A 22,146-nucleotide genomic window follows, 5' to 3' on the forward strand; every position below is an offset into this window, starting at 1 on the left:
GAGACCTGCTGCTTGTCTTGCCAGCAGAACACGGGGCCTCAGGGGCAAAATCACTCAGGAACCGGAACACTGGGCCTAAAAGAAATCGTAAGCTAGTCCAGAAATCAGGACACCCCTCAGAAAGGATAACTTTTTTTTTTTTTCCTAAAAGCTGATGGGGGAAGTAACCATTAATAGCGGAACTGATAGGAAGAGCAGGACGACCTGAGCTCGAGACGAGCTCCAAGAGAGACCCTCGGGCACGAGGGGGAGCGGCCAGGCTCCGGCACGGAAAAGGAAGCTCTGCCCGAGCCGCGTGCCGCCGCGCAGCCCCGCGGGGCCCGGCCCGGGGAGCAACAGGTCGCCGCGCCGGCCGGGGCGCGGGGCTGGCTGCGGCCCGCTCCGCTCGGCTCCGCTCGGTGCCCGGCTCGGCGCGGCCCCTCTCGCTCCTCCTCTTCCTCCCCCCTCGGCTGCCCCGGCCCCAGCGCGCCGCGGTGGTCCCGCCGCCGCGGGCCGGGGCAGAGCCCGCCCCCCGTAATCCATGCGCGGGCGGCACCGCCACCAGCGCGGCGCTCTGAGGCGGCGGAGCGGGCCGTGCTGTGCCGAGCCCCGGCGGGCTGCAGCGCCGGCGCCTCCGTCTCGCTCCCCCGCGGCCGGTGAGCGCTGGCGATCCGCGGTGCGGGCGGCGGTGCGCAAGGAGCGGCCGGGTCAGCGCGCTGCCGTCGGCGGGGCCGGGAGGCGGCAGGTGGGGGCGGGGGCCCTTCCCTTCCCTTCCCTTCCCCTTCGCTTCCCCATCTCTTCCCTTCCGCGGCGGGCGGCGGGAGCCCCGGCCGGGAGAGTGGCGGGGAGGGCGGGGGTCCCTCCGCCCGCAGGGGCCGCGGCGGGGGAGCCGCTGGGGAAGCCCGGGGAGGGGGCGGCCGTCGCGGGGGGGCAGCGGCGGGGGGACCTGCGGAGACGGGCGCGGCGCGGCGGGGGCCGCGGCTCGGGCAGCGCGGCCGGCGGCAGGGCTGGCGCTGGGGGCGCGGGGCGGCGGCCGCGCTGCGCGGGCGATGGCGGCGGGCAGGGAAGGGCAGGGCAGCGCCCCGTTGCGCTGCGCTGCGCTCGCCGGCGGGGAGGGGGCTGCGGCACGGCGCGGCGGGGGGCGAGGGCGGCACCGCCCGCTGTGGACAGCCGCTGGCCGGACCGGCCGGTTTCCCGCCCCGCGGGCCGTGCGCGGCGGCGGGGGGACCCGGCAGCCGGCGGAGGGCGGCTCGCGCGTCCCCCCCCGCGGTGCGCTCGGGTGCCGGGGCGGCGGGGCGCTGCGCGGACCGCGCCGGCGGTGAGACCCGCCCGCTGCGCGGGGCGAGCTGTGGCCCCAGCACCTGCGGCGGCGAAGGGCGGGGGGGTCGGCGCTGCCTGCGGCCGCGCTGCACGGTGCCAGGGCCGCCGGCGGCGGGGGGGCTCTGCCGGCCTGGGAGATGCCCCGCGCGGAGCTGGCAAGGCGTCCTGGGGGGGGGGGGGGGAGTGCCCTGCAAGCACCGGGGTAAATGCGCCGTGGGTTTGGGGGAGGGTTTGCCCCCCCCCCCCCTTCTCCCAGTTAGCGAAACAGCTTTAAACAAGTAGGTAGTCGGCTGAAATTCAGTTCAGACCTGCTGGTCTTCTGGGGAGACATCTCCCTTCCTTGGTTTTTTTTTTTTTTAATTTTTTTTACAAGTATGCATTGTTAACTGCTGTGACTCGTAAAACAGCCTTTTTTCTTTTCTTCCTTTTTTTTTTTTCTTTCTGCATTATGAAGTGGCTGCTCCCCGCCTCCCTGGGTTCCGAATGCGCAGCTCTGCTGACCCAAGCGCCTCTTCTTTCCGAGCATGTCGGATGCCTGCTGAGGCTGCCTGGTGCGGGGCTGGTTCTCCGTGGTGGTTTGTGTGTGCGAGTTGGTTGTCTTCTGCAGTCCCTGGTGTTTACGGGGTTTACTTGCTCCCTGCTCTTCCTATGGCAACAGGTTGTAATTGCTGATAGGCTTAGGAGAGATTTTGTAACAGAAGACTGTGCTCTTTTTAACTTGCCAGCATCTGCCTTGGCTTACTGTATTGTGGCTCCTTGAATGGGAAGGTGGGTTTTGTGTTGTCTTTTTTTTTTTTTTTTTTTTTAATGCAGGTGTTTAGGAGTTGTAGCCCACCTGTAATTCCTATTTTGTGGCTGGAACAGTTTAATTCACTTCATTCTTTCGGTGGTTGCTGTCACTGGAACCTCAAAGGCAATTTTGGCCGTGCATTTTTAAATGACTAACTAAAAAATGGAAGAAACAGCCAGATCCTTGATCCGTGCCTCCTATGGACAACAGCTTCTTCCACCTTCCCATCTTGGTTTGTTGCTAGAGGGCTCCTGCGTTCAGCTTTAGCCATCTAGCCTCTGGTTGATTGAATTCTGATTCACATGGTAATCACGGTTGTGTCACTGCATTGCAATATTATATTTGCATGGATTGCAGTGTTAAATAGGAGGCCAGTCCTGTTAAAACAAAGGGCTGGGCATCATGCTGTTTCTGAGTTCTGCTCTTTAGAGTTGATGTAGCTTGCAAGCAGTGGCTTAACTTCTGTGTACTTCAGTCTGTTTCCTCTCCCCCTCTTCTTTGTGAACTTACAGAGGGGTTGCTGAAGTTTTATTGATTTGGGGAAACAATGCATTTTTTAAAATACAAAATGAGATGCATTTAATATTGGAGGTGTGATAATACTGGAACATACTTGGTGAAAGGGTGGTGATGTTGTCCACAGATAGCAGTCAGAAACCCCAGAATTATGTTTTGTGACTTGCACATGTAGGATATTGCAGTGATGCATGCAGAATATAAAGCAAATACTTAGCATTTTAAAGATGCACTTGCATGCCACACAGGAAATAAATTAAATGACTTCATTGTTATATATTTTATCATGTAGTTGACAGATTTTTCCCATGGAAAAACACAGTCATGAAATGGGACATGTTAATAATTAATGAAAACACTTCAAAGGCACACACAGTTCCTTTCCACTCACTTTTTACTAGAACTTGGGCAGAGATGTAGTGGCAGTCACTGTAAGCTCACTGATTGCAGTCATGTCGCAGTGTTTCTAAGGAAATGAGCTGGTCCCATGCTGCAGTGAAGATTGCCATAAAATGCTATATAATTCTCTTTAACTATATGCATCTTTTAAGTATGTGTGTTATTCTTGCAGCTTTCACAATTACAGATTTCATGGATAGATTTTCTCTTTTAGTGCTGTTTAACTTGCATACTGAAGTGCTGATAAAATCGTAACTAAGATCTTTCTTGTATATACAAGATCAGAATTACTGCTGGCATCTTTTTCACATCTAAGTTGTTTTTAGGTAGGTTGGTTGAATACATACTGGATGCTTGTAGGAGTCCGGAGTTACAGATTTAATAGCATTTGTGCAAATTTCTGGTCATTATTGATGTACCCCTAAAAAATATACCCCTGTTTCATTGAGTATAGAGAAGATACAGAGTTAGCCTGAAGGAGTTGCCCTATAGGATTAGATGTTCTGTGAAATAGCTATATAAACGCTTAACTGAGAATCGTGTAGAATTGGAGATTTCAGTGGTGTCTTTGGAGTTGGAGGATGGTTGTGTCTCTGCTTTGCAGGACATTGTCTGCATCTCCGATACAGGTCCTTACAATTTCAGCAGCATCCTTGTCTTAAAACTGCCAACTTTCTGTCTTGGTTGATGTATGACTACATGTCTTTACTAGGCATAATGAATTTTTTTTTTCACTGGGAAGACATTTGACATTTTGATAGTGCTTTACTTGTCTAGTTGTATAATTAGATCTCCTTTAAACTGTCCTTAACCTAAAAATTTGAATTAAGTGGTTTTTTTAAAAAAGAAAAGCTCTACTTACTTTCTTTTCTTCTACCCTCTCTCTAGTATAACAGAACACACTCTGGAAAATGTGCCCCGTGTTCTAGCTTTACCTTAAAGACACCAGTTATTGAGATCATCTTCTTCTGCAATTTCATCTTCCACAAACACACCTAACATTTCCCTGTGTTGTTTTCTATACATCATGGTATCTGTATTTCCTTAATTTTTGGAATCAAGGCTTGGTCGCCAGGTGTGAGCTTTTTCTCCTGACTCACTGAAATGTTGGATCTAGACCCTAGTTCTTGGAACTATACCTGAAAAATCTCCAGAAACCTAAACTTTGCTCATAAAAAGTGTGTTCAAAAACTTTTTTCTTTTTTATTAAAGAAAACCAAGCTGAACTGTATTGCATCAACCCTGACTGCTCTGTCGTTAAGAGGAAATAAAAATAATCTTTTGCTCTTAGTTCTAGTCTTGTTATATTTTTTCTGTAGAGTTTCTGTAGATCTGATAATAAACTGCAACCTAAGCATATCCGATTACTGCGTTCAACCCTAGAGTGCCAGGTGCACAGAAGAGAGAATTCTACTTAAAAAAACCCTTTTTGGCTGGAGAAAACTAGTTTCAAGAAAACATTAAAGGAACAAAAAGAATATGTTGGATCTGGAAATTGTGGTCTTTCATTATTCACAAGTTCTTTCATTATTCTTTCACAAAACATGCTCTTCCAGCTATGAAACTATTCATGGTTGAATGTGTCCTAAGTTCTTACATTTCTGTGTTGAGCATCATATTACAGGGTGGTTGGGAACACTGCGTTTTTGAAAATGGCTCAGATAATTCTGATATTCAGAGGATTATTGCTGCTGGTTCTTTTCTCTTTCAATAGCCATAAGGGGAAAGGATAGCTTTGAGTTTTTCTTTGTAACTGGGTTGGACCTTTGGGAAACAGAACTGTCTCTAGTTCTTTGGTCTGGTCTTGTATTCTTCTGTTCCATGTGTTTTTCTTGATACTGATCTTTCCTTTGGATGCAGAAAGGAGTGGTAAATAAGCCTGCAAGGTCATCTGTTGCAAGTCTGTCCAGATTACTGTTGCTTGTTCAAAAAAAGTAACTGGTGTATTACCAGAAACTGTAAAGGATGGGAGAGAGAAAGTCTCGCTTTACCACTAATAGTGCGATCTTCAGTCTGTTGAATGTCTTTGACCTGGAAGCGCCTTGGAAGCCAAAGCATTGGTGTAGGATTGGGCTGACTGAGGCCATGAGGTGTTGGCATTGTTTTGCCATCGTTCTTGCAAGTGATGGTCTGAAGCCTAAGGTGGGGGTTATAAAAACATATTTCTACTAGGTAGCGCTGCCGAAGTGGCTGCTTGTGCTGCTGTGCTGGGTGCTCCACCTTGGCTTGCCCCCGGGAAGTGACTTTCCCAAGCGTCCCTGCTAGTGGCATTTGGTTGGTCCCTGCAGACCCTTTCTAGGAGGCCAGCCTGATGGACAGGAAAGTCCTGGGTTTTGCAGCGATAGTTGGCATGCTCATCAAATGTGTGCAGCTTCCAGAGTCAGAAAGGGGCAGAGGCTTCTCTGTTGTCTTTTGTTTGTTTGGGGCCCAGGCTGAATTGAAGGATTTTTGCCAAGTGCTGGGTAGACGAAGATGTGGTCAGATATTTTGTCTGAAACTTGGGAATTTTTTTTGCTTGCATTTTTTTAAGTGACAGTAGATACAACTGATGGGGCCTTGTAGCCTCCCAACTTTCTCAAAGATGTATACGCATTAGGAGTTGTCTTAATGTCACTCAGCTGTAAAAAGCTGCAAGTAAAAGTTGTTGAGTTGACTGTGCAGGCTCCTGAGGATAGTCTTGCAATACTTTGAGTTAATAGAAAATAATTAGTGAGACCCAGCCTCACCTGTCAGGGAGGGTGTTGTACTTACCAGTGGCAAATAAATTGTTTTTGCTCAATCTTTGAGGATGCCTAGGAGACTAGGGGTAGTTGGCAGAGCAGGTGAGTGAATCTAGACTAATCAGGCCCCATTAAGTAACTTGGCTTTCTTTTAGTGAAAGAGAGGGCTAGTTTTTGTTATTTTGTTTGCCTTCTTAAAAAGAATATGTGTAATGCAAAATATGTGGGATATTTTTGCTCAGGTTATCTTATGTTTGGAAAAAATTGTCAATGCTGTAGTCCATATTTCATTTTTGACTAGAAATATATTATTTTTATGACATATTACTTGTTGTCTCTTCAGTGTTTTGGGTACCAGAAGGACATTGCTATTATCAACTGTAGGAATTATGGAAACGATACTTTCCTGTAGCCAGCTATTGCCGACATGGCAGAATGAAGGGAAGCTTAAATTCCTCCTGGAGGTGGAGCCTGGGGCCTTAGCTGGGACCCTCGTGGCCCCGTGTCATCTCTGCTAACTCGTGCGGGGCAAGGAATAGGGCAGTTCTATAGACTGGAAAGGTGGTAGATATAATACATTTAGATTAAATATTAAAGGAGCTTCAGGATGTGTTTTGTAATAATTACCATCAGCTACAGTAGCATCAGGTGGCTGTTTAAATGCCTTGTTTTAAGTGAACTGTTAATTAAATGCGTTGTGACATGACCGTACTCCGCTAGAGCTGCGATTCAGACGTTGTTCCTTTGATCGTGTTGGTTTCCCTTGTAGCTGTCCCAGCGCTGTCCTTCATTTGTCTTTAAAAGCTCCCTGACCTGGAATTGTGCATAATTGTTTTCTAACCTATTTCGAGTACAGTGTGTATCAGAGACCCTTCTGTTCGCAAACTTTAGTTTTTTTTCTTTTCTGTCCCATCCAGCTTGCCTGACAGCTATTGCCATGTCCAGTGCCTGCAGAGGAGGGCAGGCGCCTCGCGCCTCCCTGTTTGCATGCGCGCACACTAACGAGCTGTTTCTTGTTTTTTGCCAGAGATGGTGTGTTGAGTGGTTTCCATAAGAAGCTTCTGTACCCCTCTGAAGCAAGAACGCATTCAAGAGTAAAAGGTCTGAAGACACCAGTGTTTTCCTGGCTAGAAAGTTAACAACCCCAAGTCAATGTATTGACGACTTCTAGCCTTGGTGGAACAAATCTCTCTACCTCAAATTTTATGAATACTGCTAGCTATGGCTGGGGGACTCTGCTTGCTGCTGCTGCTCTTCTGTGGAAGTACTATTTCAGAGGTTCAGCCTATATACAAGCTGCCTCCTGGGACTTTGGATTTTGGATTTGTACCTGCCAAGACGTATGATACAGGTGCATACCATGAACCTGGACCAATAGGAATTTTGTTTAAAATAGTCCATGCTTTCCTTTATTTAGTGCAACCCAATTCTTTTCCTCAAGGTAAGTAGATAAATTTTAGGTTTTCTTCTTTTTATATGGACTTACTGCCAAAGTGTTCATCCTGGTGTAGATAACAAGACCACAATTTAGAAGTAAATGATACAGAGGTAAGTAAATGTTAGTAGCAGGTAATGTAGCCTGGAAATGTGTGGAGTTCCCCGTAAAATAACTGTTTTTTTTTTTTTTTTTTTTGAATCATTGTGGGGGAGGAGGTAATGATAGAAGTTTGACATGAATTTTCTTATTATCTCAAAAGCTGTCGTTGATGCATTTAGGGCTTTTTTTGACTGAATTTTTTTCTTCTGTATGTTCAAAAGCATGAGGTAAAAGTAAAGCATAAACTGCTTTGCATTTAATGTTAAGTCCAAAGTAGATAGTTCTGACTTGCATGTTCTGTATTGTGATAAGCATTCAGGTTTTTACGTTATTATGAGATTTAGCCTAGGGAGGGTCATGGTAACCTAGCAAATTAAAATAAATTTGACTTGTTTCCCTGTCTGTGCATGTGGTCAAGTCATACATAAGGGCAGTTGCATTATATAGCTGTGTGTAACTTCTTGTTCCTTTGTGAGCTGAAGGTTAAGACTTGAGACTGCATGTGTTTTATTAGGATACTTTTCTGTTCCTTTTTTACTAACTTGTCTCCTGTTCTGAAGGAGAACTTAAGATCTTAGAAAAGAAGTGTGTATGCTTTTGAGGTTGCATTCATAGAAGGGCACTTTAGAGGAACTGTGTGTGTTTGTGGATTTGGGGGTTGACTTAAGTATTCAACGTGCTTTTTAGTTTCATTTAGCTATTAAAAGAAAATGCAAACGTATTTGTATAATATTAGCATTTAAAATTATGCTGAGGTGAAGTTTTAATTAAATCCAGGAATGACTTTGGTTTGTTACTGATTCATTTGTTGTTTTAGCTGTAACTGTATGGGAGAAGTTTTTGTTATTTTGTAGCACACTTTTTAAATTATTAGTTTTCAATTATAATTGAAATTCTGAGCAAGAAATAGCTTTTGAAAAAATGTCTCTGTTCGCGTACCTGTGTGATACTTGTGAACTATATGTGCTTTTATATTTGACATTTTTTTCAGTAGCTGCAGAAGAATGAAGTCAAATGAACTTGAATGAATTCAAATTATATTTAGACAAGTGCCCCAAGTCCCAGGTGCTAACCTGGAGAGCATAAACCTGACCTGTTTCCTGCATGATCCATCTTCTGAGCAGATCTTGCACACTGTGTGGTGAGGGCAGTTGCATGGAGCTTGGCAGGAATATCACCTTTTGGGGGAGCTTGTTTTGCAGATACGTCTGCTTTTGTAGCCTCTTTCCTTCCATGAAGTGTGCAGGTGAACTATTTGCCTCTGTGAGACCTGATGTGTTAGGGTTGTCCTCTGCATTCAGCTCTCAGAAACAGGCCTTCCTACTGCTAGAGTGCTCCCTTGAATATCTTACTCTCTTATGAGTGGGAATACTTGAATTCAGTGAGGTATCTCATGTGTCTTTATATTAACAGGAATTTAGGCTATAATTTGTACGTAAAATATAGTATTATGTGGCCTAAGCCTGTAAATAAGAGTTTACTAGCAAGATTGTAGTCCTCTGGCACTGCTTGTAGTAAATTCTGCAGCAAGTAGTAGGTGTTTGTAAAATCCAGCACAGAAGAGAAAGGAGAGATCCAAAAGTGCATCACTTGTTCTTAACTTGTAAGTTTTGAACATCTCACGCCTCTCACTCCTTCCCAGCAGATACTTTACAAATCAGTTATTTTTAGAAGTTTGGCTTCCAATGTTTGCATTAGCTGAAGTCCTTTTCCCATGCCCCCACATACTTCACTGCAAAATACAGATTTGAAGGATCATTTAGGTTTGAGTCATACCATTTAATTGGTTAATCCCTATAATCTCTTTTGCCATATGCTGTTCTATTTTCACATTCAGTGTATTAATGGTGTAGTTACATATTTGAAATGTTTTTTAAACTGCTAACTGAAATAGATCTTATTCTGATCCAAAGATGAAAACAAAGATAAACACAAATGTGTGTGGATCTTTAAGCAAGCCCTGTCAATATTTCTAGCTCAAATGTTTGTCATCCCAGTTAGTCTGGTGCTCCAGAAGAGTTAACTCCAGGCTAATGCCCCAGTGTATATGTATATAAGCATAACGTGGAAGAGAAATGTGATTCACCTGCAGGACTCGGCATCAATCATTTCCACTTTGATCTTAGTAGTCTTATGTGTGTTCCCCTCCCCCCCAATACTAGTAAGTATCTGATGTTTGGTTTTTGAGTCTACTGTTAGTACTCTTAGCTTACGGGGGTGAGGGTATGTGCCAGGATTGTCAAATTGCACATGGACCTTCCTGCATTTACAACTCATTTTTGTGTTTGCAGCAGTGGTCAGATGAGGCTGAGTATGTTAACAGTATCAATGTTATACTCCTTCAGTCCTAAGCAAGCCTAAGTAAGGAAGAAAGCTAGTACGAGCTTTAGACCTTATCATAAGGCAAAATAGGAAGTATGTCAGAGTCTTTGGGAAAAGTTATTTTAAAAGTATTTGTGCGCCGGCAAGTCTGAAAAGTTATTTAAATACTTGTGTTGGCTACCTTTAATTTTAATGCTGTCATGTATTCCAGCTTGGCTGTATCACTCAGCGAAGAGGTTGTCTAACAAAAGAAATCTAAAGAGGAAAACAGGAGAACTGATGAACTTGTTATAAACTGAGGCATTAACTAATTAAGGAAGCAAAGTCCGTGCATGGCTGTGGCATGGTGGACGTCACCTGTTGCACTGGGGACCTCCAGGTGTGCGCTTGCTCTGGAGAGGGCATGGTCTGGGCACGGAGTACCTTAGCGTGGCTTTGTCTTCGTTGCCATGGGAACGAGTTGCTGGTTGCAGGAAGAGGGTGTTAATGTGAGGTCCCACTTGCCAGCAGGAGGTGCACAACAGCTCTTCAGCTTCACAGCTTGTGTCTTGTAACTAAAGTGTGAAGCGTTCGCAGAGGAAGCTAAGAATAAAACTCTTTCCCCTCTTTTTAGAGGAAATCAGATGACAACTTATGGGCATGTGCAGTACTCTAGCATACTCAAACGTGTAGCTGGAAAATCTCCTTACTTATGTTAAATTACAAGATTCCTTTATTCCAGCTTCTGCTCTCTGTTCCAGCAGCACAGGGCTCAGAACCCCCTGCTGCTGCTGAAGTAGGAGTAAAATTGTAACATAGTAAGTTCTTGAATGCAGGCCCTTTCTGGGCAAAACACAGTATAAAGAGTTAAGTGTACTATGCATTTGTTGGGAAGAAGAACAACAGGCTATTTTTTTTTGACCTGGGCTACAAGTCTCAATTCTTTTGTGTTTGCAGAGTCTCATTTGTTGAATAGTTTGAGTATAAGACTGAAGTTCAGAGCCTGACTCTCTTTCTCTCTACACACACACACACACACACACACACACACACACTCTTAATGCAAGTCCTGTCTCTGACCCCTTTGTTCCTCCTTTGGTCTCACCTGGAATATTGGAGAAGATGCCATGGCCAGTCTTTCAAAGCAGCTGCAAGTTGTAGAGTTCCCTGTCTTTGAAATTAGTATCTCACATGAGTGTATAGAGCAATTAAAACACTTAAATCATTAAAAAATTAGTTCCTTCCACATAATTTTATGTGGAAAGAGGAAAGCATATGCAAAACCCTCTTGTTGGAGGTAGCTTTAATGAGCTCCTAGGGTGGGTTTTTTTTATACATCAGTTGTGTTTAGATGGGAGGTTCTGAAGCTAATTATCAAGGCACTTTATCACCTGCTCAGTTAAAAACTCAGTAAAGCGGAATTTTTTTGTGTGTGTAAAACATACTTATTTTTGGCTAGTCTTTAAGTTTTGGTTGTCCATTTCTTAATTCAGTTTTGCTTCTTGGTAGTGACAAATCTTCCACAGCTCCCTAGCAGAAAGGCATCTTTCCAAATTGAAAATAAGATTTATAGTGTTCTGATTGGTATCTGTGCAGAACAGGTTCCAGAAGCTCAGTAAAGTAAATACTTTTTTTGATAGTTTCAACCTAATACTAGACAAAATAAGGCTTTTGGCTCTGATTTCCTTGCATCATTTGTATAAGCGTTTAAGTGATACCTGTGTGAGATGCGCGTGTGCCTGGAGGTGATGGCATTGGAGCTAAGTTCAGCTATGCAGGTCTAGAAGTCCCCCTTTGTTCTTAGACTTGAGACTCTCCCAGAAGTGCTGTTTGTGTTTGCACCAGCGAGCAGCAGCAGAACTGCGCTGGGGCTCCTACTTGAGCTGCTATGTGCAAACGTTGCAACATAAGATACTGCTCAGGTTCCCAAAGCAATAATGGCATTTTGTTGAAAACTTAATTACGATAGTCTTTTCCAGTTGTGCTAACTCTCACTATTAGTTTGGGCTTGGAAGCGCAAAGGTGTGATACGCTGCTGCTGTAGCTAGTGTTTGGCGGCTACACCCTGTGCGCATGGTCATTTTGGTTAAACTTTACCTCCAGGAACTGGGTCAGGAGCACTGATGCATTTGCTGGTGCAGGAACTGGGAGGAGGGGAGGGAGAGCAAGGCCTATCTCATAGCAAGTTAGCTGTTAGATTGGCCAAGCTGCATTATTAAATGGTAGTTTCAGTATGCTGTATAGTCAGTGTCTTCACCACATCCCTTCGCTGTTTCTTCAACGCTGTGGTGTTAATTTAGAGTATATCAAAAATGCGAGTTTCAATGGTATTAGAGGTTATGTCTAGCATAGTAGTGGTGGTGTCATTTGGGTAGAACTGGGATAAGTGGGGGACTTGCAGTGCTCCTTTATTTGTTAATACGGCATATGCAATGAAAGAAATGCCTTGTGTCTAAGGCTGGAAATACTGTGGAAAATTGAGCAGCAGGAGGATACAAGATAAATTGAGCAGCAGGAGGATACAAGATAAATTGTCGTCTTCATTTTTCTGCCTGCTCATATACACTTAAGGAAATAGTGTTTAAAAAATCATCGGTCACTTCGTGCTGTGAAGTCGAGAGATGCTCTACTGGATGACGTATGTATATAAACAGGGAGTGCTTCTGAAAACGTTTCCGAAGCAGATTTGAGCTCCACTTTTTTGTACTTTCTTATGCATCGGAAGCATAGTGCCTTTCTCCCCAACTATTCCCAACTGCAGACTGATCTAACATTGCTTGTCAAAAGGAGTTTTTTGTGGACAGGGATGGGAGGGTTATACGTACTATCTACTAAAGGCCACGATAGAAAAATACAGCTGTAGACATTAACACTTCTCTGATGTCTTCCTGCCCACTTATTTTTGGATTACATAAACAGGGATTCTGTTTCTGAGACAGATACTTATGTCAAAAATATGCTTTTTTTTTTTTTTTTTTTTTTTAATCAGCGTGTAGCATAGCTGGATCATCTGAAAATCTTGCACTATACGTACATCTGGGATCTTCTCTCCACAGTATCCTCAGAGCTTGTCCTAGATTTCTTTTAATACTACCTGTCAGTTGTGCCTAGAAGAGAAAATAGGCCTCAGCAGCATTTGGAAAATGACAGTCCAGCTGCACAACTTCAACAGCATTAAGAGGAAAGAGAGAAATTAATGCAAATGAACCTCAAACTGAGTTTGAGGGAGTGGGGTTACTTTCTGTGGAGAAGCTGTTCAGAACCGGCATTACCCCGGGTGGTAACTCTCTGGTATTGAGAACCCAGCTCATATTTCCCAAACATTAGCTGCCTTCAGCCCCTTCCAAGTAAGACATGTGTGTTCTCTCTGTCTTTTGGGGGCGTCTTCTGGTGAATAGGTTGGGCATCTTCTGGCAGAGTACTAGGTGGCTCGAGAAACCTGCTAATATATTAGTTGCAGTATGGCAGTCACAGGCCAGTGCTTGAAACTGTCTTGGCCTTGTTTTGTTTGTCTGTAGGCATTAGTAGGAGATAGAAGCTATAATGGAAGAGCTGATTGATAGGCAATATTTTGTTCTCTGGAGCACAGGGGCTGCACGTTCTGCCACAGCTAGATCCAGAAGCTCAGGCTACAAGGAAGGGGGACATACAGGACTGGGTTGTGGTGGGACTTCCATATCATTCTAGGTAAAGAACCTTCATTGATAGCATTTGTCCTAATATAAAATGAATTAAAAAAAAAAGCAAAGCTATTATAACCTAAAAATGCATTTGTTTGGATAATTATTACTATTAAATGTGTCATGTATTGTGGGGGAGGTTAATAATTTGGCTGTAGTGCAGTATCCATGCACTAACAATCACAGTAAAATACTTAATTCAGCCCTTAATAGTCTGTGTACAATATTTTTGTTTGTTTGTTTCTGTAAAAGATTGGCCAGCCCATGTAGTATCTCATAGCAAGGAGCTAAGTAGCTTGGGTATCAACTTGGACAAAGCCTAAGTTTTGCCTTTCAGATGCCAGTGCACCATCACAGTCTGAGAATACACCAAGTGAAGAACGTAGTCCTTGGTGTCCCTTTCTCTGTTAACAAAACTGTGCCCAGCAGATCTGAAGCGCTGAAGGTACGAAAACTTGTTCAGGACTTCCAGAGCATGCGTGCAGCATGTCGTGCAGCTAGAAATGGGCTGGAGTAGGTTTTGTATCAGTCAGATTCTCTGGTAGTGTATTTCGTGCATAAAACTCTTGGAAGTTATCTCCTATTGCAGACATTTTGTGGGTCTTCAGACCACCCAGCAGAGGCTCCCTGTTCTTCCTGGCTTGACAGCATTAACCACTCTGGTGTCCATCCTCCCACTCTGCTTAATTGTTACAAGCTCATCTAGCCACAGTGTGTTGAATTTCATTCTCTTTTTAGTAACTTGCAGTTCATGGAACTGACATTGGTAGAGGGGGAACGTCCTTGTAGTTGCAGGGGTAACATTTTAAAAAATCTTTAAGGGACCTCTCAATTCCTTTATCATTTGGCTGTTACGTACCTGTTACACAGCATTTTGAATGAATCGTGAGATGCTGTATCATCTGCTATTAGAAACGCAGGGATCATTTGACTTTCTCTTTTCTCTGTTATAGAGGGCTTTATCTCCGTAATTAACAGGATTAGCCTAGGCTAATCCCCCCCCCCAAGTCATTTGGGTTGTCATTTAAAAAACAAACTCCTAATTGTCATTCAGTGATGGATTGTTCTTTGAATGATGCCAGCCAAAGTAACAAGAATCTAGTAAACCTTTGCTACAGATCTTGTTTACGCAGTTCTCGTAGTGAATATACTTAGTTAGATTTGAAATTATTAGAATTATAAATTCCTCCTCTTCCCCCCCAGCTTTTCTTTGGTTCTCAACTTGTTTCTTTCATATACTACTTTTTTTTTTAAGCTGCTTTGTGTAACATTCAGATCTGAACAAGTTACATGTTTTTCAAAGTGAGTATGAACTATTCAAAAGTTACTTCAGCAAAATAAATGTACAAGTATTACTTAATATTTTAGATATTGTTTTCTTTTAACAGTATTAGGTCTTTCCATATTGATCTTAAAGCTTTGAATATGCTGTCTTCCTTTTCCACAACAGAGTTATTTTCTTATTAGAAGGGAAATTGGCTGTCACAGATATTGGCTGTTGTAGTTTAATCTGATTCATTTATCAGTATATGCATCTTAGAGAAAGGTTACCAGTTACCTAGAAAACAAACCCTGCTTTGATGGACTTTTTCTTTTTTTTTCTTTTTTTGCAGTTTGTAGATCTTCTCATCTAAAAACAGTTCTGTGATTATGTCCTGTATTGTGTCTTAGTCAGAATCTTTCTATTCTCTGAAAATACACCAAATTACTTTATTTTTGTGAGCTTTAACAGTCATTACAGTTGTTTATTTTACTAATAAAATGTATTGCTTTGGATGTTTAACTTGGCTCAAAGGTGCCTGGGTGCACCTGTACAGAACAAATACAAACTTGAAGCTTTTCTTCAGAGCAGCAATCTTGGCTGATTTTTGGAAGTTCTCATCAGGGAAAACTTTTCACCACCTTTGTCAGGTACCTTGCTATGCAGTGTATATTGAAAAGTAGTATTTGCTAATCAGTTGAAAATACACACATTGGTCAGATTTTACACAAGGCAGATAACTTCATCCCGGACACTTGCTTGGAGGAATGAGTGCATTTCCTATTTCAAATAAAAGTACTTTCTTTTGAATGAAGCAGTGATCTCTGTAATGCTTTGAACTGATATGCATGCCATAGTTACTGAGCATAGGTAGAAAATTCTTGCTCTTGCAAAAATGGAAGAACACAGAGCTAGAATTCTGCAAAATCACAGTTAAGTTGCCAGAAAGGCAGTTGCAGAGGTAATTAAAAGCTGGTAGCAGCAGGGCTCCAGTGTTTCACTCCCAATTATCTGTGTTTATATTTCCATAGGCTCAGGTTATGAAATATGAAGACAGAAATTTCTGTGCTTTTCTCAGTTTAGGGGGAACTTCTGAGGAGACAAATAAGGAACAGGAAACTTGACCTGTAAGGAAAAACACTGTTGTTCATGCAGCCTAAATATTTATTAGTTTGATCAAAGTTGTAAGTCCAGTTTGTCTACACAGCCCACTAACTGTGAAGAAGTTGTTCAGTCTGTACAGTGTGCTAAACCAGACAAGCATATACAGTCCACCAAGTTAAATCTTTGCCCTTAATCTGTTGTAAATCCTTACCTAAAGTTCTCTAGGCCACCATCTGGTAGCTACTACAAACAAAATGAGTAGCAAAGAATAGCTGCAGTGGCATAAACAATGCACTACAGAAGTTTCAATGTCTTAAGAAAAAGACAGAATGCAGTTTCGGTGTGCAGTGTTTCTTCAGAGCTTTCTACTTGACTGTGTGTTTGCATTATATATGCAAATTTATTGCAGACTCCTAAGCAGAGAATTTTTTCTAAAGGCATCTCTCTTTTTGTTCTTTTTCCAATACTCCAACAAGAACAGAACTTCCTTTGTAGCAGAGAAGAACTAGAAAGTCCCCACAAAGGTTATTTTCGAAGGGGAGATCTTTCATTCTAGGTGTCCCATAACAATCAGTGTTTTGGCTATTTCTTTTTCTTTAAACCTTTTCTGGTCTGGCGCTTTCATGTTTTGTCTTCATACTGATGGAAGGCGGAAAGTGCCTAGATAGAAAAATGTGACTACTGCACTAAAGGAATAAACCTAGTCTTGGGCAGCTGCAGTGTGTGAGGATTTTCTGTAGAAGACTTATATTACCTATTTGGTCTTCCTGACTAATAACAACCTAAAGGAAGCTAAATTTATAAAACTTCCATTCTTTCAGCTACTGTTTTGGAAACCTAGGGAGCTTTTTGTATGTGTGAAAGAAGTTCATTGACTGTTACTATTATCTGATCCACTGCTGTATAATTTCTTCATCAGATTGATGATATTTTCTGTCAGGAGGGTTAATTTCATGTCCCTGCTACTGCAGGCTGCTCACTTGGCAGTAGTTACTGCCCCACAATTTCACGTCTCTGGTAATTGCACTGCACTTAGCTCTCTACTCTCTGATTAAAGTGCACCCTGTTTAGATGACTCCTACAGTTTCCTATCATGCTCGTAGCTGTTCCTCTCCTTGTCCTGTTTCATATTGCAGCTCTATCCCTCTCTTGCATTACCCGTCTTTGCACCCAGTATAACCTGAGACTCATTTCTAGGCAGTCTCATAGCTCATCCTTTCAACTACGAATAAAGCAGTGCGTGCTCCAAGTCTGCTGTGACCTTAAACGCACTTACCTTGTATTTGCCTCTTGTCTCATTTTATCTCTTGCTGGAGCTGGAGGCAGAGCCAGAGTATTCCAGGATAAGCTGGGAATGTAGGGTATTTCTCTTGCTTTTAATCACTCTATAACTGGAGAAAGAGTCAGTGAGAATGGAAGATGGTCATGTTGGGGAGAGGAAATAGTATAGTAAAGGCAGAAGAGGGTGAAAGGGCAGATTGCCATAGCAGATGAGAAGTAAAAATGCCTCAGGAATTTAGTATGCATTTGTCGTGTTTAACCTCCATTCAAACAAGTTCTCCTAGCCTTTGTTAGAATAACAGGTTCTGGGGCATCGTTTTGCATGTCAGCGGGGAGGAACAACTGCCAGGCTCCTTTTTTTTTCCTTACACAAAGGAATGGCTAATGGTTTAAGATTTTGGGTTTTGCACATGGAGTTCAAGCATTTCTTTAATGCAGATGAATAAACATGCAGTTGAACAGAGAATTTTCTTTTACCATCTCTGTAATGTAAATAGGTGGTCCCATGCGAGAGCTTCATTGCAGAGGGAGTGGAGACACAGCTCAGGAGTTGTGCTTGGAGGGAAGAGGGACAGACTATTCTCCAGAGAGAGGCAAAGGATGGAAGCTGAAGCAATTTCATGTTTCTGGTAACTCAAGGAAGAAGCCCTGGGGGTTGCATGGGGAGAAAACTTCTTCCCTCAACATTTTGTCAAGCTATCCAAGAAGGCCAGTTTTTCCTCTTAGTTCAGGGACAGGGGTTGTGGCCCCAATCTGCCTGAAGGAGACCTTGTAAAGAAGGGAGTGAACTCCTTTGACCATTAATAGAGCTCTTAAATGGCTTGAATTTGGAAGTGGAGAGGAATGGTCTAGACTGTAGAAGGGAATGCAGGGACTAGACTCCTTGCCTGTAGCCTGAAGTGGTCTCCTATTGTGCAAGAAGTGGGAAGACCTCCTCAGCTCTGAGACTTCCCGTCTGGCCTACAGAATGAGTTTTCTTCTTGCTCTGTGGAAGGAGGTGAGGATCCTCCTCATGGGGTGAGCAATGCAACAGGACCCACTCTGCACTAATGCACACATTGGATTCTTCTGCCATCAATATGACTGAGCCCTCACCTAGCTCTGCAGCAGAACTGGAACTGAATGATAGCTGCAGGATTAGGGACAGTATGAGCAGAAGCATTAAGCAATTATGTGGCAGTAAAGGGCAGGGGCCTAGGTCACCTGCTGGAGGAGACACCTCTTCAATGGGCGTTAAATCTGACCATAGATCAGAGCTAATGGCAAGAGACTTCCTAAGTTTGGGGGAAGCAACCAAAGCCACACTGAAGTCAAATGAAGTGTTTTAAAGTATCATTAAACTGAACTTAAGTAAAACCTGCTCTAAGATGCCCAAAAGATTTTGTTGTCTCTGAGGAATCTAAACTACATGCCATACAGCTTTTCTGGTGTATGTTTTTACAGGATTTGCAGGAGTTACTTATACATCTAAGTCATAATTAGAGAGGAAAAAAACAAACTTGAAGCCATTTTAACTCATTAATTTCAGACTAATAGGTAGTTTCCAATATTGCTGTTTATTTAGTACACTACATGTGGTCAAACTGACCCGTGTTCAGAGAAACACTGAACTGTTAAGTGTGTGCATAGTCTGTTGACTCTCTCTAATAGGTGAAGGGGAATGGGATGAAATACTGTGATGTGAGTTAGAATGAGATGGCATTAAAATAATTATTAACTGATCATGTGTATCATCTATATAATTCTCTACTGCTGTTACAAAGATCTCCATACAACATGAGTTGAATGCTTCAGTCCTGGTAGTTACTGGTTTGCTCAAAGGCTTTTTCATAGTAAAAGCGTAATATGTTGTATTATGTATAAAAGGATAAATTCATTTCAGTTATTGTTTGAATAATACTGGAGTTACACTATGACTGAACTGGTTCAGTGGAATTGTTTGAGTGAAGATCAAGTGTAGCATTCCCAAAGGTTTTATTCCAACTGTTTTCCTGTCACCTAGATTTGAAAAGCTTTCTTAGCAGAAGATTTTATAACTAATTTATGTTGGTACCTACTAGCCAGACAGCTTATTTTTAAATCTCTATTATTTTTACTATCCCTTTCTGCAAAGTGGTCCTAAGAAGGAAGCCGAGGGGTGACCTCATTTTCTTCTCCGAGTAATACAATATGGAGCATATTTTCAGAAAACTCATGCTATCCAGCAGTTGGTGATTGTATTTTCTTAACGGGAACTCCTCAGGGAGGTGCTTAATGTTTTGCCACAAACTGCATTGGTAAATTAACAGTTCATTTGGCTAGCTAGGTTTACGAGGGCAGATGGCATTTTGCATGTGTGATGAGAGCAGGAAGGAGACAGAGTAAAGCAGTAATGTAATTAGCCTTGTAAATGAGCCTCACAAGGTAAATCTCTTTAACCCTAGTGATAAAATGTGCTCTGCGCTAAAGCCTTGGATTACTGGTCCTCTGAAACAACGTGTGCAGCTGGTCAATCACAGATTTGAGAAGTAATCCAGTTAATTTGGAAATAGAGGACACCACTCTTTGCCTGCACCTGCCTAGCCTTTTTATATTTGAAAGGGAAATTGGACTCAAGGTGTTGAATCAGCTATGAGGTACTCTGCCAGTAATGCAGAATAGAGTTGTGGGGAGTTACCTTAGTTCAAGTTTAAATAAATACTTACTTTAGTACTGGAGCTGTTCTAGCTAAGGAAGAAAAGAGGTCCATAAAAGCAAACCGAGATTGCAAGGAGAGGAGTGAATTAAAGGCTAGCCTAGGTGTCTCCTCACTGTGCTACAGTGAGCAGCATAGCTGTGTGTGAGAACATGATGCTTGTGTTTGCGTGGTGCTTGGCACAAGATGTTGCCCCACTTAACCCTTATGCACTGCTGTAGGAAACATGATTACTATTGATGTGTATAAACCATAGGTGGGAGATTCTTAAGGCAGCAAAACCATTGAGGTGTGTTTGTACTTGTAAATGTGTGGGTAGGTAACCGAAGATAAGCTTCAATTGAATCTTCGCAAATACAGTTTTTATATCTGTATAGTATATCTGACTTCCACATTTCATTTGAAATGAATTAACTGGGAGTATCTTTAATGTGGTTGATACTGAGGGCTATCGAAATGGTAAATTGATTGCCAAAAGAATGCTAAAAGAATGGTAGACTTGACTGCTCGTTGTGTGTGCTGCCTGGTGAGGGAAAATGTTCTGAAGCTTTGCAGTATTTCTAAAAATCCTTATGGAGTAATATAAGTAGTAAATCTTTATTTGGCAAGGAGAACACACGTTATGAAAATTGAGGAGAAATGGGCTATGTAATAGTGGTCATTTCGCTATGTATTACATGCAACCTGTATTTCTCACAATATTTAGTATCTAATTCATATAATCCAAGGGGGAATGTTTTGTGTATATTTTCAGGCTTTCTTGATTAGTATAAACCAAAAGGTGCTTTAGTTTCTGCTGAAGAGGCTTTAGAGCCTCTGAAATTGAAAAAAAGTAGAAAATGGTCTTTTCTGCATCAGTTTGTCATAGTGTATTCAGATTGATTCTGTCATTTTTTTGACTGGCAGGCTCTAAATAATGAAAGGGTTTAAATAAAAAATTCTGGGAATCAGGAACATTCAGAGAAATTTACCTGTACTACAAGTAATCAGAGCTTTTTTTTTTTTTTTTTAAGTATTGGTGGTTTTTCTTGGAGAGATTCAAAACCTAACTGGACATACCCCTAACCAACTTACTGTAGGTGACCCTGCTCTGAGCTGGAGGGTTGACTTGGTGATCTCTGGAGGTCCCTCCCAACGTTGGTGATTCTATGACTCTGAGTAGTTTTACATATATACACACACATACAGATGTCCATTTATGTATAAATATATTTTAAAAGTGTATGTATTTTAGAAATATATAAAAAACTTTATTTAAATTATATAAAATTTGTTTGCATTTTATTTTCATATTATTGTATGACAGGAGACAGACACAGCTGACTAGAACAACTGGTAAAAGCTCTGAATCTTTATTCATCAGGAAAACCTCATGGTTTTAAATTTTATTTTGTACTGATTGATGATAACAGCAAATGTATTGAAGCTTTTGTCAGTAACAAAAACGAGCTTTCTTACATGCCTCCTGGTGATGTTTTCACTTCCCTATTAAATCATTTATTTTTATTTAAAAAGTAAGCATAATTATAGAATAATTTTAGAATAATTTAGATTCAAAGGGACCTCTGGAGGTCTTGTCATCCAGATCTTTCTCAAAGCAAGGCCACCTTCAAAGTTGGATCCAATTTAGAAGTTAGGTTGCTTAGGGCTTTTCCTTAGATTCTCTAGGCAACCAGCGCCAGTGTTTGACCGCCCTCACGCAGCAGGTCTGTGCCAGCTTATGCAGCTGAGGATTGCAGAAACTATTTCCTTTACCTCCTTCCCATCAAAGTTTGGTTTAAATTTGTAGAAATCTCTCTCTAGTGACTCTTCTGTAGTGTGTTATTATACGATGCTAAATGGTTGAATGAATATGTAAACACAGAGGGTTTTTTAGCCCTTTTCCTGTTGTTAAAAGACATCTAGCTGTAGAGAAAACTCATTGCATTATATGTCTTATGCACCAAATGTTTCTTAAGCTTACTCATTTGGGAGGTATATAGATTTAAACAAAAAGAAGAAAGAAATTTGGTTTCTGCTGAAGAAATTGCCTAACACGGTGCAAATTACATTTTTTGAGTTTGTGCAGCACTGCCTCATTTGATTACATACTTTGCTGCTGAACCCCCCTGATAAATGCACATATTGTGAGATACCATGGGCTTCCTCTGCTCTCGATGCAGGCAGGACTCAGCAGGTCCCCGTGTGTGAGACGCCTGAGAACTGCAGCTGTGGATCAGGTGTGTGTTGCCCGTGAGGTTGAGTGCCCTTTCTTTCGGTGATCACTTCATATTCAAGATGCTTAATAGCAGTGCTTCAGAGTATTTGCAAGGATTGTAACTCTTTTGTTCTTACAGAATGGCTGTTTACATAAGTTTTAGTCTGATTTTTGTTAGTCAGGGGATTCAGCCTTATCTTCTAGCATATGTATAGTCTTCCCAAACTGAGGTTGCCTCACTACAGAGAGTCCTTGGTCATCTGCTGTTAGCATCCTTTCTGCATCTTAGAATACACTTCCCTTCTGTTGATGACTTGGGGCTTGACAGCCCTGTGATATGTTAATGGATTATTTTTCTTTTTTAATTTGCAGTCTTGATGGCTACAG

At 42.4% G+C, this 22,146-nt stretch overlaps 1 protein-coding gene across 8 annotated transcripts in view; it reads left to right on the forward strand.

Moving 5' to 3' along the window:
• Positions 1–422: 422 nt before the first annotated feature.
• Positions 423–22,146, forward strand: part of PROM1 (prominin 1) — a 64,869-nt gene continuing 43,145 nt past the window's right edge. For 2 of the 8 annotated variants that reach the window (XM_064511405.1, XM_064511406.1), the window contains exons 1-2: positions 425–635; positions 6,752–7,165. In XM_064511405.1, coding sequence (XP_064367475.1) covers positions 6,946–7,165 — 220 coding nt within the window. In that variant the 5' untranslated portion in view covers positions 425–635; positions 6,752–6,945. Of the gene's footprint in view, positions 725–1,630; positions 1,851–6,751; positions 7,166–9,815; positions 9,963–22,146 lie in introns of those variants that run through there. The other 6 variants (XM_064511404.1, XM_064511403.1, XM_064511407.1 and 3 more) reach the window with 6 other exon arrangements.

This window comes from Dromaius novaehollandiae, chromosome 4, assembly GCF_036370855.1.
Source record: "Dromaius novaehollandiae isolate bDroNov1 chromosome 4, bDroNov1.hap1, whole genome shotgun sequence".
Taxonomy (NCBI): domain Eukaryota; kingdom Metazoa; phylum Chordata; class Aves; order Casuariiformes; family Dromaiidae; genus Dromaius; species Dromaius novaehollandiae.